At 40.2% G+C, this 17,418-nt stretch overlaps 1 protein-coding gene across 1 annotated transcript in view; it reads left to right on the plus strand.

Annotated features, from left to right (window-relative positions):
* Positions 1-17,418, plus strand: part of Kap3 (kinesin associated protein 3) — a 45,055-nt gene that overhangs the window by 13,621 nt on the left and 14,016 nt on the right. Inside the window, exons 15-19 of the mRNA XM_080147510.1 lie at positions 239-355; positions 861-939; positions 1,464-1,532; positions 10,967-11,211; positions 16,222-16,290. Of these exons, the coding sequence (XP_080003636.1) occupies positions 239-355; positions 861-939; positions 1,464-1,532; positions 10,967-11,211; positions 16,222-16,290 (579 nt within the window). The remainder of the gene's footprint in view (positions 1-238; positions 356-860; positions 940-1,463; positions 1,533-10,966; positions 11,212-16,221; positions 16,291-17,418) is intronic.

Below are 17,418 nucleotides of genomic sequence, written 5' to 3' on the forward strand. Positions count from 1 at the left end.
GTAGCGGTTTCGTCGTATTTTCAAAGTAGATTTCCTCCTGTTTCCCGCCCCTGTGAGTGCTCTAATCCTGCAGGGCCAATTTTCTAACCCTGCGGGGACAATTATTAATATTTATCATACGTAACCTAACCTAAAATATTAATAGCCTAACAAAAGAGTATTATATGAATGTATTGATATTTACATAGAAAAACGAGGTGATTCATAGTAAAAATATCAAATTATTTAAATTTTGTAGGTTGATTTAGAGATAATGGCGCTGGCTATAAATCTGGCTGCTAATAAACGTAATGCACAAATAATCTGTGAATCTAATGGACTGAGACTACTTATGCAAAGAGCTTTTTCATGTCAGGTTGGTACAATTATTAGGTGCTTTCCCTTAAAGTGCCTATTAAGAACTGAATCCCCCAATTTTTTGGAGTATTTTAAAAAGTAAAATATCCCCAGAAGGCCATAAACCCACGGGGTCTAAATCTGCAGTTCCCTAACTCTCGAGTTTTAACTAGCGCAAAACATAACTGACAATAATTGACAATAATCAAACGAAAACCAACCCGCTTCTGCTATTATTTCTAATCTATTTCAATATAAGAATGTAGGGGGGGTTCTGTGCTCGACAATGCTTTTTAATTCACAATTATATAAAGCAAAACCACGGGACCCATCAAGTATTTAAAACTATTACTTTCTTATTTATTAACGAATTAGAAGCAAGTCTCCTATCCTAGGAGCCTCCTATATTAGAAGCCGAGGAAATCACGTTTCACCAATTCAATGTCTTACGGACCGACAGTCATGCGGAATCATATAGTGGCTTCGCTACTATAATCAGATCAAATCATTGTATTTTAATTTAGGATCCTTTAATAATCAAGATGATCAGAAATATCTCCCAACACGATGGAGTCACGAAAAACCTTTTCATTGAATTCATTGGTAAGATATCTTAAAGGAAACATGCAGAAAAAAACAGTCTAACAGCTGAAAGACTGCCACTAGTAGACCTTATGCCCCAAATTTGAAGCTGCAATATCAAAATAGTTATGGGCATCTTAAATGACATTTTGGGTATATGGAAATGTTTACAAAAAGTTAGAATGTCAGTAACTGATTACAAAAAAATACCTTTCATAGTCAAAACGTTAATCTTTCAAATTGTCCAGCCCTCATATCCGAAATTTCAATAATAAATTACACCAAATAGAAGCAACTTTGTCAGCTTATTTTGAGTTCAAAGTTACAATGCCAATAACTGTTTAATGACACATCTGCTTTTGAATAAATTTAAATAAAGGTCTTTTTGTCAAGAGTCTTGTAATTGGCTAAAATAACAAAATTAACCCCATTCCAAGGACCCCTCCATCGACTTAAAGCAAAGGATTTCAAACATTAATTAATTCTATACTATTTTTTTTATGGCAGTACAAACTGTTTTTTAATTAACTAAAATGTGCTTGCAGGTGATTTGGCAGATGCTGTGCACCGAGCAGAGAATGAAGAATTTGTGCTGGAATGCATCGGTATATTAGGTAAAAACATATTACACTTTTAATTAATTGATGTAGAATATATAATATACGTGGATAATATGACAGGGAAAAAATTGTCGTCAATTTATATTGTTAACATAACCATCACATATTAATTCATCCAGTTTTAGGAGATGAGATTGGGTAAATGGGGGGGGGGTCGTTATTTTAGCCAGCTACAAGTTTCAATTTATAAGAAAACATGATGATCTGGTCTATTATCCAAGTAATAAAAAATCCATTGAGAAATCAGATTAGATATATAGTTGATCCAGCAGCCACTCGTCACTAACAGTCGCTGGAAAGCAAATAATCCGCATCCGAATCAATACAAGTCAAATATTCACAAATTTAGAGGAAGATTAATAATTCACCAAAAAAGCTATTTTTTTCAAAATCAAGGCTGCTGCAGTCGTTAAAGAGATTGCTTATGAAAAAAAATAATAAAAAAGAAGAAAGATTGATTGAAGGTAAATTAATCCTCCCCCCATCCCAAAAATTTTTCTGTAGCTTGGAAGAAGTCTTGAAAAATTGAGGGATTCAACCTTAACCAAATTCATCTACTTTTATTGGACATTAAGTTCTTCTTTAACTTATTTAAAATATATTGCAAGTACTGTTCCGATTCATATATATATTTATTTCAAAAGGGTCTGTATAGTACCTTTATTGTATAATGTAAAAAGCGAAATTACTTATATTAAGTTTAATTTTGGTAACCAAATTGTCTAACTATAGAGCAACAGCAGATCTAAAATTAATATTAATTTTGGTGGAAATAACTTAAAATCATAGTTCTCTAAATTGCTTTGATTATTGTAATCCTTGTTTGTTTTTTCTTCACTAGCTTTTGCAATTTTCCTTAATTAATTTGACTAATTTGATTAATTCTTATAATGTTTAATTTTTTCCCGTTGCACAATAAATGTTAAGCCAAGAATAGAACAAAAATTGTAATAAAACAAATATTAATTTCGCGATTTTTTTGCACAGGCAGAATTGTTATTGAAGTATAAATATAAATTTGTAAAGGGTAAAATGACTGTATGTCCAAATTCTGCGAGACTTTCGACTGGTTCTTTGAATATCAGCCAATATCAGCTAAGTCGCTACAAAAGAGCAGAAAGCAATTTGCTAGCAGACGAAAAAGGTCCCCATAACTTGATCAATGTAGTTTTCTGGATTAAATATTTATACTTTTATATTTTAATTTTATGATTATATATAACATTTTTCTTATTTTATCCAGCTTTGTTTAAAAGATATTAAAAAGTTTTATTAATTAAATGATTATTTAATACAAAACATATTATAAAGTGTAAAACTTTGTTTGTAGTTTGTAAAATTTTAATTTTGGCATAATTAAAATTCATTGCAGAAAACAAATTAGATTGAAATTAGAAAGTAACTGTATGCATTAGTATTAGGCCACATGGTTAGCTAAGAAAAGTACTTTTGAATTGGAGAATAGTTATATTGTGGTATTCGGCAACCGTGAGCCATGCCTATGGCACCCCTGACCGGGGTTCGGGGAAGGGCCAACGGCCCTCCCCCGAGTCCTGGGGAAGGGGTCTGCCGACCCCCTCCCTATGTCTAAAATTAATGATTGAATCTGACAAGCTTTATTATGGTTAAAACTGTATTGTTAATTCCCCCACCCTTTCCAGGGATGGGGGATCATTATTGCCCAAACTGACTATTGTATATGTATTATAATGCTTTTATGTTAGGATTATTTATTCCTATCTGTGTAGTTATTGTTTGTTGTATATAGCTTTAGTACTCTTTAGACCTGCAATAAAGTGACAACTGAAATAGATGTTGATTATTATTTAGTGAATGCTAGAGAAGCGTAGCTTCTCTATAGTAAGGTGTCCACGTCTGGCACACTGCCGTAATCTAATTGAACTCCGGTGTCTGCCATTTATCCTCGGCGGATACCACAACTTTTGGTGTCAGCTGTGAGATTACGGCAAACCACAAGTGTAGAGCAGACGCGCAGCTGAGGCTAAGGTACTCCCAGCAGTGAAACTGGCAAAACTGACACAAGCAACCTGAATTACCCACCCTGGATAGCAAGGTCTAACTCTGCATCCGGCAGTTGTGGAAGTGAAACAGCGAAACTTGACGAAGAACCGCGAGAAGCGCCGACATCTAACGGAGAATTAAGCGCTCAAAGGGCTGAAGCAGGCCTGCGGACCGGCTGAAACAAGCCAAATAAGTGCAAACGGCTGAAAATAGGCCAACCTTACTGCAAGAGATAGCAGGATCCGAACCAGCGGCGCTAGCAGGACGGGACATTCCCTGCCGCCATCAGCCGGATTTGGATCAGCGGCGCTAGCAGGACGGGACATTCCCTGCCGCCGATAGGCTGAAACACGCCACATAGCTGCGAGCTGCGAGCCAACATACGAGTGTAGTGCACCAAAGCAGAGAAAACTACGTCAACTCCAAGTATCCTGAGAGGCTACAACGCAGCCACCCATCTAGAAAAACAGATATTATATCACATTGTAGGGATTACCACCCTGGTGTGATGGTTAAACAATAGATTTATGAGCAAAGATTGGCAAACAATTTGTTGTGTATTGTGATAAAACTAAAAACAGAACAGGCTTGGATTTGTTGTGTATTGTGATAACAACTAAAAATAGAACAGGTTTGGTAAACAAATCTGTTATGTATTGTGATAAGGACAAAAATAGAAGCTAGATGTAATATAACAAATGCCCTGATAAACAATCTAACCACCCCAAGCCTACAGCACAACAAAAATACACCCCTTATTTCAGAGGAAAGGGAGGGGCCCACTCTCCATTGAAGGAAATACAATCAAGGTGACATAACAGATAAGCCTAGGATTATGGAGAAAGGGCACCATTACCTCATCACACAGTTACCTCAAACCCACAGCACTTCCCCCTTCCTCACAGGGGGAACGGACGGATTTACCCCGTCCCCTCACGCGCTTCCCCCCTCCTACCCACACTTGACTAAGTCCGCCCACGGTGTGGAGCTAGTGACCGGGAACACAGAGCGCCATTTACGGGTAGCGCAACGAAGTGCGGGAATATCATAAAATTCAACGGACAAAGCGGACCAATGAGAGAGCGAGTTGAGGGATAAGTGCGCGTTTTACCTGTGTGCGCGGATTTGACGGTGCGTAAGCGCGTTGTAAGGACAGGAGATTTCACGCACACACACACACACCGGAGCGGAGCTACTCCATAGCATCTAACAGAGGAATTTTTAGAAAATAAAGAATTACAAGCTTCTCCCTCCTATCTATAGTGTGATAAAGGAAAACCAAATCAGTTCCTGACAGCAGTTCAGACCCTCAACACCTATCTACCCCTACCAGCCTACTCTACAACCTCAGAATCCCACTAGTGATAAGTACAGCTAAATTATATCTTTGTAACTAAACTACCAACCTAGTGATAAAACAGTGTTGGCTGTTAGGCTAGAAAGCCTCAAGTGACAAACCATTTGTAATATTGCCTTGTAACCTTGTGTCCGCCGTTGAACCGTTGACCCGATGGAACAGCCGCAAGCGCCAGGAGGCGACCAAGCCCCAGGATGGCTCCAGGATGACCCTCAGCCGGCTCCAGCCGAGTACCGCAAGCTGATGCTGAGTAACCTGCCGGAGTATAGAGGACCGCCCAAGCAATCTTGGAGCTCCCACATCCGCAGACTCGAGATGTCATGGGCGGCTTACCGCGTGCCGCCCCATGACTCCCTCAACCGCCGCAACGCCCTTTTACTGTCACTGGTAGGGCAAGCGGCGGAAATGGCTTCTCATCTGTTTGGCGAGGCAGGCCAAGCCTTGACCTACTAACAGGTCAAGGCCGAGTGTGAAATGTTATTTCGTCCCGCCTTTGAATCCCAGACGCTTAAACAAGCGTTTAGGGATTACAGGCAACACTCGACAGAACCTATACAAGCATACATATCAACAAAGTGTGCCTTGTATAGGGACGCCTACAGCCATGAGGATCTCGAGTTGTTAGTGGACGAATTAAATCGTGGCATTCGTAACGCTAATGTGAAACGTGAAATGATGAGTCATGAGATCACCAGTGTACCTGAGTACACACGGAGAGCCATGTTCACCGTCACAATGATTACCAAGCAGCTGAAGGAGGGTGTGTGCCTAGTGGACGCTACTGACGGGCTCACAGGATCCGCCAGCATCCAGTTGCCCCAATATGACGAGTCGGAGCCAATGGAGATTGGCGCCTTGGCTCCGGGTCTCCACCAGATGGGGAAGGTCGCTCCAGATGACAAGGTTCCAGGCCGCTGTTTCCGCTGCCAAGGGAAAGGCCACCGCGCTCGAGACTGCCCGACGCCTATGGAAGTCAGCCTAGAGGAGAGACGCACCCAGCCACGCCGTGACCGTTCTACCAAGTGCGAGCGTTGCCACTATGCCAGCCACACGGCGGCCGAGTGCAGAGCTGACTGGGACCAGGTAGCCGGCCGCAGGCGCACCGCAGACAAGGGTGCTCCCCCAGGAAAGCCCAGCAGAGTGGCCCATATGGAAGGGAGCGCGCCCCCAGCACCACCGCAGCAAGCAGCCGCCCCCAACGCCGCGGGCCGAGCCGACGGGATGCCGCAGTTTGGGACCATTCCAGCTAGGATCAACGTACTGGGTGGCGCGGCTGAACCCAACCGGGTTGGCCTGGGCTTCAGTCTCAACCACCTGGGGCCGGAGCTTGTGCAACCCAACAACATCGCCGAGCCAGAAGTTCTGAGGCCCCAGCCTTTTAGCCTCAACATGATGGAGCCTGCTTGACCGAGCCTACCCAGCAAGAGTGGAGGGGCGCTACCCAGCGTCACTGAGACGGTGTACGGGGAGGCCCTGGCGGCCGCTGAACGAGAGAGGCAGGAGGCGCTAGCCAGCGCATCAGAGTCGATGTATGGGGCGCCACCCGGCGCCGCCACCTGCGATGACTGGGGGGTGCTATCCAGCGCCTCCAACCTGGTGCCTGGGGTGACAACCGTCGCCGCCACCGAGATACCTGGATCCTGGAACGAGCCAGCCTCCAACCTGGTGCCTGGGGCGACAACCGTCGCCGCCACCGAGAGACCTGGATCCTGGAACGAGCCAGCAGTCCCAGAGGAAGGGGTGACACCCGTCACCCCCAGCCAGCCAGCGCCACCAGCCTGCAGGGAGAGCCCAACTACATGCCATCCAGCGCCCCCAGCCAGCCGAAGGAACCCAGCTGCCCAGCACTTCCAGTCGAGCCAGGATAAGTTAAATTTAACAAATGTGTTGTATCCAAACCATTGTAAAACCCCAGCCTTGCCTGTGCCCCCTGCACCAGAGGCTGGGGAGATTGAAATTTGGGGATATAAGGACTTGCCTGTGCCACATGCACCTGAGTTCCTAGGGCAGGGGAGGGACGTGAGTCAGGGCGAGCCTGTGCCACACGCACTTCAGCCCCATGCCACTGGGCATGCCATGGACAAGGGAAGGGACCCCTTGGGGCTAGGGGAGCCGACACCCAGGCAAGCGCCAGTCGCCTGCCAGTCTGTCATTGGGGAGGGTATCGGGGTGCCCCGGCCACACCAAGATAACACTCAATGGAAACTTGTATCTAGCCAGGAGCAGCCCAGCCGTGTCCAGCCCCGAGAAGCAGCCGTGACCCGAGCCGAAGATCCCCAGCCGCGTGCGCGAGGTAGATGGCTGTCTGGTAGCTTCTCACACTGGTGGATGGTCCTGTGGGGACTACTGCTGGCAGCCGTGTGGCCTACAACCAGCTACGTCCTGGTGGGATGGGACTGTGCCAACCCCACCCACGTCACAGCCTACAATAAAGAAAAGATGTGCAACACGGAACCTCTACACCAGGAGGTGCCCCTGGGCCATGAAGTACACGTCCTGCAGCAAGTCAAGATTAGGGAAACAACAGGATACAGTTGCCAGCTCACTGTGTCCCAGTGGACATTCAGGTGTGGGGTATGGGGTCACCTCAAGGTGACCTCGGTCCCCACCCTCATGAGGCCAACCAAGATAGATCCAGAAACGTGCCGAGACCTGGCCAGGAACCGAGTCTACACGCTGCCAGGCAAGACCCAGCCACTGACGTTCCAGCTGAACCATCCCCTGTTCTTCACCCTCGATATGGTGGGCGCCCTCGTCAACAGCCCCAAGGGGGTGGGTTGTGAAGGGGAGGACGTCCACTTCGAGGGCCAGCTGTACCGCAATGAATTAGTGCTCCAGGAGCGACGGCTGCTGGTCAAGGAAGAGACCTACGTAGTAGAGGATGGACGGGTGGAGTCCCAATCTGACCACCTGGCCTTGGAATGTCCCCATTCTGAGCTGTCTTGCATCACTGGGGAAGCAACCTACGTATGGGACCACCTGGGGAGAGATTGCCCCTTGAGGCTGATCCGCAGCCTCCAGCCTAGCCTAGTGATGGATGCGTTCCTGGTTGACCATCAAGCCCAGTTTTTCATCAACATGACCAACCCCACCTCAATAGTGAACTGCGACTTTGAGGCCCATGCCACCAACCACCCAGCATTGTTCGTGGCAGCTGACCCAGCCGCGGCAGCGCTGCCCAGAGTATCGGCCAGGGATGTTGATGTCCCCTTGCAGGCCCAGATACATGCAGGTTATATTGGATTTACTCTGGAGACACGCATGAAAAGCACAGCAGCAGAAGAAGTAGCGGCCAACTGCTGGAAGCTCCAGCAACTAGACCCGGCCCACCTGGTGCGTGTCCAGGGGAGCACGTTCTCGGTGCTGAGGGGAGATGTCCTGCTCCAGCTTACCTGCCAACGCAACAAATATGTTGTCCGTGAACACAAGGAGTGTTGGGACAAAGTACCAGTGGAGCCCACAGGATTTGTAGACGCCGTGACACGAGTGTATAGCGGCCACGCCACCAAGATTCCCTGCTCCTCCACATACCCCCTGACTGTGCACGCGGAGGAAGGCTGGATAGAGTTAACCCCCGCTCCCAAGAAGAGGCCACCCCCGCTGGATACGCCCAAGCAGCTGCTGACAGAACCCTTGGATGACTTCAGTTCAGGGGGCTTGTATTCGCAGGCAGAGTTGAACGACTGGCAGCAACTGCTGGCGTTCCCAGCGTATAAAAGCGCCATGCTGACCGGCCTGTCCTATGGCTCATGCGTTCAGCAAGGTAGCTGTTCGGCCACAGGGGACCATGGGATAGTGTCCTACAACATCGACCGACTGGCGGAGGAAGGAGAGGCCGCCCTGGATGTCTGAACTGGATTTAGACAAGCTATTCACGAGTGGGGAGATGGCGCAGCCATACTGTGCTTGCTGTTGTTGATCCTCAAACTGCTGGGGGACCTGACCATCATTTCCCTGGCAGCAGCACAAGGAGGTGTACGGGCAGCCATGAATGCGATGTCACAAGTGTTCCTGTACCATCCAACTTTGTACAGGAAGGCCTTGGCCAGAGCCCGGCTCACCCATGCCAAGTCCCGGGACTTTTCAGTGGACTGGGATGCCATTCCCATCGGCCGGGAAGCAGCCGAGGAAATGGTGTCCATGCAATCAGCCGATAGCGGGCATGACCGCCCAGGCAGGCCAGGACCGCCCTCTGGAAGACCCCGCGGCCCCTCGGGAGGTCAGGCTGCCGCCCAGGCGGTCACCTTGGCAGCCAGTGCCCCAGCCGCTGCCAACAACAACCAGAATGCCCCGCTGCTGACCGTCCCAGCAACAACCGTGCCACCAGCCAACCTGACACCTGCCGGCGCTGAACTACGTGTCCAACCAAAGCCAGCCTCTGCCTTCTATCCCACGTTGGGAGCCCATCAGCCCTGAGAAACACTCACCACTAGGATTCCATTGAATCATTATCATCTGTATATATCTTAGCCCTAAGGAGCGGACCGAAGGCCTCAACCACTGTCGGAAGTCTGGTAGGGAAACCCTCTCCCAGCCTTCCGAGGGGAGAGTTGTGGTATTCGGCAACCGTGAGCCATGCCTATGGCACCCCTGACCGGGGTTCGGGGAAGGGCCAACGGCCCTCCCCCGAGTCCTGGGGAAGGGGTCTGCCGACCCCCTCCCTATGTCTAAAATTAATGATTGAATCTGACAAGCTTTATTATGGTTAAAACTGTATTGTTAATTCCCCCACCCTTTCCAGGGATGGGGGATCATTATTGCCCAAACTGACTATTGTATATGTATTATAATGCTTTTATGTTATGATTATTTATTCCTATCTGTGTAGTTATTGTTTGTTGTATATAGCTTTAGTACTCTTTAGACCTGCAATAAAGTGACAACTGAAATAGATGTTGATTATTATTTAGTGAATGCTAGAGAAGCGTAGCTTCTCTATAGTAAGGTGTCCACGTCTGGCACACTGCCGTAATCTAATTGAACTCCGGTGTCTGCCATTTATCCTCGGCGGATACCACAATATATCGCACCGTATTATAGACAGATTTCCGCGTTAATTGAAATGAAAAATTGACACAACCCAATCTGTCCAAATTTTGAAAATTGCGATTCCTGTGACGTCATATAAAAAGGGAAGGGGGAAAGAAAATCTCTTCACTTTTCTCCCATCTCTTTTAAAGAGATTTTCTTCCCCTTTTCCCTTTTGCTTTCCCAAAACGTATATGACGTAACTGGAATCGCACTTTTCAAAGTGATACAAAATCGGGACAGATTGGGTTGTGTCGAAAAATTACAAGATTAAAACCAGTTTATTGGCAAATAAAAATGGTATTAATTTCCTGATGTTTATTTTGATATTCGTAGAAAATTGGCTGTAATACGATGCTATACATGAATTATCCTTATATAAAAGTAATGTTTTTGTGTCTGTCTGTTTATGTGTTTGTGTGTGTGTGTGTGTAGATTAGGATGTCTCTAACCGATGATTCGATATGGTTTAAAAAGTGAAGCTTCTCATTGATTCATGAAGGTTTAGAACTAAAATTTGAAAACCAAATTTTAAAATGGGGGGGGGACTCTCCCCCCTCTGAAGTGCTCCTAGAGGCTTCTAGTATTAAATAAAACGTTCGTGACACTGTTTTTTTTCCCTTTAATTATTATCTTTTTCTTTAGAGCATTTTTATATTTTGGAATAATTAATTAACTTTTAAGCATCGGGTTAGTTAGAGTATATTATTAAACTTTTTTGGCAATAAGTAATAGCGTGGAAGTTTAATAAACTGTAACATGCTTTTATCCCATAGTTTGTACAGAACATATTATGTACTTTTCAATTTTTACCTTAAACTAATTAATATTTCAAATTTTAAAAGTTCTTTAAGTTGTTATTTATCATTATCCATATTCATATTCTCAGACTGTCATTATCTTATCCCTTTGAATATAAATGCAAGGTGCGGAGCCAATGGTTATACTTAAACCATTGATACATAATTGATTGTTAAATCCCAAACATGTATGCTTCAAACCAATAAAATGAATTTTTCAGGAAATCTAACCCTGCCAGACCTTGACTTCACCCGAATCCTCAAAGAATTCGAGCTCATCGACTGGATGAAGGAGCGGATAGTGCCAAACAGCGGTGAAGACGACCTTATACTAGAAATTGTCGTCTTCATAGGCACGTGTGCCTCAGACGAATCAGCTGCTTCCTTCCTGTGCAAGAGTGATGTTCTGCCATCTTTGATTCAGCTGTTGAAAGATAAGCAGGAGGATGATGAAATTGTTTTGCAGGTACTACGACGTTTTGCTTTATCTATAGAGTTGCTTTTCCCATTAGCAACTTGAAGGCTGTTCATCTACATTGTAATTGACCTATGGTAAAATGTATACCGGCCTATCATTGGTCATTTGTATTATATGTCATTTTTTATTAGGCACTATATGGTGCTTTTTCATCTTTTTTTTATATTTATGAGCTTCTTCTCCTTTATTGATGTTGTCATCCATGTTTTCTTATCTGAGGCCTTAACTATGAATTCTCTGTAATTATCTCAACTTTTTTTGTCTACCTTATGATTTTCCTTATTGCAGGGCCAACAGGGATAAGTAAGTTAAAGATAAATAAATCTTGTCATTCATACTTTAGAATAATATTGTTCTTAGTACTGAATGCCAAAATAGGTTATATTTTGGGATGTCAATAATATGTTCGACATTTCGATCTTTTTTATTATTTATCTCTGATTTTAGTAGTTCAATGCCTCTTTCGTTCATCTAAAGTCTGGTCTGTATTTAGTGTATTTGTATTCACATATTCCTGTATCCCTGGTTCAAGCAGACAAATTCAGTCAGTGTCTATTCATCTAAAGTCTGTTCTGTATTGAATGTATCTTTAATCACATTTTCCTGTATCCCTGTTTCAAGCAGACAAACTCAGTCAGTGTCTATTCATCTAAAGTCTGGTCTGTAATTAGTGTATTTGTATTCACATATTCCTGTATCCCTGGTTCAAGCAGACAAACTCAGTCAGTGTTTCTGTCCATTCATCTAAAGTCTGGTCTGTATTTAGTGTATCTGTATTCACCTATTCCTGTATCCCAGGTCTCAGCAGACAAACTCAGTCAGTGTCTCTGTCCATTCATCTAAAGTCTGGTCTGTATTTAGTGTATATCTATTCACCTATTTCTGTATCCCTGGTTCAAACAGACAAACTCAATCAGTGTTTCTGTCCATTCATATAAAGTCTGGTCTATATTTAGTGTATCTGTAGTCACCTATTCCTGTATCCCTGGTTCAAGCAGACAAACTCAGTCAGTGTCTCTGTCCATTCATCTAAAGTCTAGTCTGTCTTCAGCATTCTTACACAAAACAAAAATAATAAACAGCTAGATTTGAATTTTTCAAGAAAAAGCACATGCTACAAATATAATACTGGTTTTAAATAGTCGTACAATTAATTTTGTTTATTGTTTTTTTTTTCATTTGGTTTTACTCTCTCTTTATTAACACATATTTAACAAAACAAGAAAATAGAATCATATTTTGCCCTGTTTGCTCCTACAATGTTTCTACTTCATTGTATGACAACTTTGACACACAAAGTTTGATAAAACTTACGGCTAAAGAATTCCAAGCTACATGGTTAGACCAATTAGTAATAGAATGATGGTTATATATGTATTTGCTACATTTTACCATGGAATGTGAAGAAATAAACATAATATAAATCGTTTTAAAAACAGCAAGAAACACTATCATTGCCAAAATAGTTCTTCCTTTGATATAGGGTTACATAAAAATCCAGTGATAATATTCTAACCTTTTCCCTCTGTGGAGGTATAACCATGAGTAGAGCTAACATAACCTATCTAATTTGCAATATGTTAAATTTGCTATATATGTTTTCTATTTTTTGAAAAAAGTATCTGATATATCTATATTACCTCAATTAAAGGCTATAATTTATCCTTGAACCAAATGTGTCTTGTGTTTCCTAAGCATTGGAAATAAATCTTATCTTAAGTCGATTTGTAAATAAATGTATTAAGTATAGATATAAAATCCAGATAACTACCTGGATCCAGTCTTGGAGACCTGTTACGTCGGATAGCAAATTGCTTTCTGTTTTTTTATGGCGACTGGAATGTTTTAATATTTCCGATGGTAATAGCTGATGTTCAAAGTTCCAATTGAAAGTCAGCACAGGCCAGGTTTAGGAGTTAGCCCAGGTTCTTTAACTGGTGTTGTTTTTTAACCTTTGGCATGAGGATGTGAAGATCATATCATTAGCAATGGTTGTCTCAACTGGGCTCTAATTATTCTATATTTTAGATTACACATATACTACAAATAATGGGAAAATAAGGATCTTGGACAAAAAAGCCTCGGACAAAATAGTCTCCAGGACAAAATAGTTTCAGGACATTTACTTTAAAAAAATAGCCTCAACTGTTAATACTTTGGTGGTTTAGAATTTCGTGGATTTTACAAAATGTGGTTGATACTGATAGATTTTTACAATTTATAATATTTTTTTTGCAATTTTTAGGTTAGGTTAGGTTATATGGCGAGAGGGCCGAGCGTTGCTTCCATGATCATTATTATCAGAGGCTTAAGAGGCTATTTCTCCTGAGGCTATTTTGTCTCGAGGCTTTTTTGTCCTGAGGATATTTTGTCCAGAGGATATTTTGTCCGAGGCTATTATGTCCGAGGCTAATTTGTCCAAGATCCAAAAATTTCCTATAAATCTTTAGAAATATTTGAATTATTAACTAACTAAAATTCTTCTGCCAAAAGATCAAACGCTACACCTTAGTCAAAAATACTCTAAATGCAAGGTTAATTCTTTTAACCATGTGTAAAACAAATTAGACCAAAGTCACAAGAATATTACATTTTTCTTAGAATAATTTGCTTTAAAATTTTCTCGGACCAGATGCATTTTTATATCAAATATTTGGCAAAGTTTAGATTCTTCTAAATGAAAGACAATAGGTGTTTATGTAAAGTAAATTATTTATATAATATTAGATTATTAAAGCAGAAGAATAGAGGGGACAGGGGTTAAATAACTGTATGTTCACGGGGTGGGGACCCTGTGTAGACTTTCAATTGGTTCTTTGAATATCGGAAATATTAACACAGCAAAGTCGCTACAAAATAGCAGAAAGCAATTTGCTAGCAGACAAAAATTTCCCTACTTCTGGACCTAAAAAGTTGTCTGGGTTATACATCTTAACTACTACATTTAATGTTAGATTATTGATAATTCACATTAAATTGATTAGAAGTTATTTGATTTTATACAGTTTCTTTGAATTCGCATTATAAAGGGATTATAATGCCGTTACATGTATGAATTGCCAAATGATCTTAAATTTCTTTAATATACCTATTTACTAAGGAAATTCAACCGTTTTTGCACTAAAAATTGTCTATATTTAATGTCATAAAGCATCATTTGAAACAATATTTATTTGAAAACGGCGATGTCGTGTATGTTTTGCTTTTCAGAAATGTTTAGTTTTGTTCTAGCCCATTTTACAGTTTAATACTTGCCTTCATTTTAAAAGCAATAGATTTTAGTCAAATATTTTAGGGTAAAGACAAAAAGAGCATATAGTTTAATTGTTCGCCCTTTGTGCAAAAGTACATTGTTTTGACCCAAGAATTCACCTTTCATCACTATATAATATGCTACTTTTAACAGATTTTTTGCAGATTTTGTTATTAAATGACATCCAATTTAAATTTTAGTCATTTTTAAAGCACTCTGATTTTTCATTTGTTTTATATGTACACGTATATCTACAATGCAAGGAGAGGGAAATCTCAGATTTTTTGTCTCTAAACTTTTATCATGACCTAGTTTAATGGCCTTGATATATATTTCTTTTCTGAAGGCAGTTGGCGCTGGAGTTTTATGTATTTTTAGTAGCAAAGCTTTTATATAATTTTTAAACAAACCAAACATCTTATCTTTTAATGGCTTGTCTAATCTTTTCAAAATTTTCAATGTAGTTTCATTTTGGTCTAAGAATAATTAATTTGCAAAAAGTTTAGTTTATTTATATTCTATGGGTTTCGCCCCTAGAGACATCTACGGGTACTGGAGGTGGCGGGGCGAGTTAATTTAGACTAGGTACATGGCGTTTCTACAACCGGCAGAAATATAGCTAGATATTATTTGCCAAAATCCTAAAACCAAAAATACGGTCATACTTAAAGCAACTTCTTATATTTTATTTCAATTGTCCCAAATTTTCTAAAGACCTATGAGAAGCTACACTGTAAAGGAGAATCATATCGATTCAGTGATTAGCAAGATACTTCGGTACATACAGACTTTGATCCTTTTACTTTATTATAAGAATACATATATTCTTGTCAGACGATTCAGTTTTGAGTTTTCAACCATTTATTGCACTTCGTTGACTGCAGCTCTTACATAAAAACAAATAAGTATAGATAGCTGCACTTCTTATACATATAATCATTCTTGTTTTCCATTCTTATTTCAGTACAATAGAAAATGGTTTTATAGCCAAATGAAAATGTTCAAATTTTATTGCTCTATTTTTATAGCTACATATTTCACTGTTGCAAGTTCAACTTTTAAGTTTAACTTTTCTTTATTTCGGTCATTTTGTATAAAAGCAGCTTTAGATTTCTCTTAAATTTATAAAAGTAATTTTAATGAGAAGGTTGAGCAGGTTAGATTAAGTGAGAGTTAGAAGAGCCCCGCATGGATAATAACCTTTAGAGTTAGGGGCCAGCACAGTTAAATCCTCCGCAAGTATAGCCATATAAAAAAACAGGAGCATGGTTCGGTTGATAAGAAATAGATTTAAGTAAAAGCACAATACAGCTACTCTATGAATGAGAATGAGAAATCTTCTGCAAGACCTCCAGTCTATCGAATTCATAATCATAAAATAAACTAATTTGCCTGAACTTATATATTTATTTATACTAAAAAATTGGCACATTTTAGAATGCTGTGCTTAATAAGATCTTGTTAATTACAGGTATAATTGAAAGAAGCATCTTGCATCTTACAGTGTCTAATTAAAAAGGACGTCATACAATACAAATGACCAATGATAGGCCAGTATTTATTTTACCTTTGGTCGATTATAATGTATACTGGCCATCCATTGGTCATTTGTATTGTATGACGTCATTGTTTATTAGGCACTATAAGATGCTTCAAATTGAAATATATACTTATGCAGTCAGTGGTTTTGTCACACACCCACCTACAAATATTAAGAAATAAATATATGTTTTTTTTTTGTTTAGGTTATCTATGTGTTCCATCAATTATGTACACACAAGGAGACAAGATTGTTTGTTCTACAAAATACAGAGGTAATTAGGTTTTAGAGCGCAGCTACTATATATCCAGGATATTTTTGTTTATAGTGACAATATTAGAAAATTGAAATTAATTTATAAAACTGTAATGAATTGCAATTTATAATATTTGCCAAGATATGAAAATTTAATTCTTTTTTACTTTTAATTATTCCGACATATTCAAAACATAAAGCCCTCTTACTGTGTAAGACTAAATATGGTTAACTTTTAATTGTCCCAATTTTTAACTACATAATTATTCTTGATTTCTCAATTGTTTTCTTTGGTAACTTAATATCTGTTTGGTTTAAAGATACTATGAGAAAGCTTAACTTATCTTTCATTATTCTATCCATACATCATTTGTTTCTAGAGAGATAGAGGACAATGGGATGTTTATTACACTAGTCCCCAAAGTTTTAAAAAACGTTTTCTTATTCGTTGGCTTAACAACTTTGGGGACATTTACTGAATTTTGACTGGTTCGTTCTTTATTTTGAGTATTCAAACTGTCCGACCAATAATTGTATTCTACAGAAGGAGTAATTAAATGTATTATCATTTTTATGTACATCAATATATCGGCCATTGTCTTATCCCTTTAGATGATTTGTTTCTCATTGTCTGGATCTTTATCAAATTACATGGATAAAATAATTTCAAACAAGATTTAGGTTGACAGCTGTATTAATATTTATATCATTTATTTACATACTCACATCTAAATAATGTTGTATACATGAAGATATCTAATGGTACAAACCTTCATATGTAAAAAAAATAGCAAAAGGTATAGGGTCAAAAGCCTTGGTTATTTCATAAAAAAAATAAAGAAAACTCAATTAATGATATTTCTATTGAAAATATTATTTTAGTATTACTTCATCTAAGTGTATATTTAATTTTTGTCAAAAAGGTAAATAGAAACACTTTTAAATTTAACCACTAATGATAAAAATAAATACTTGTATAATAAACTTATATTAATCAAAAATTACAAAATTGAAAAACTTCTTAAAATGTAATGCCAAAATATCAAAAAAAATACATTTTACAGTATTGTTTTGTTGATTACTTACTTTTTTGTGTAGTTTAGTTTTAGATACAAAAGAAACAAAAGGATAGAATCAAAAGACTTTT

The sequence above is a fragment of the Acartia tonsa genome, chromosome 2 (assembly GCF_053477335.1).
Source record: "Acartia tonsa isolate MP-2025a chromosome 2, ASM5347733v1, whole genome shotgun sequence".
In the NCBI taxonomy this organism is placed as follows: Eukaryota; Metazoa; Arthropoda; class Copepoda; order Calanoida; family Acartiidae; genus Acartia; species Acartia tonsa.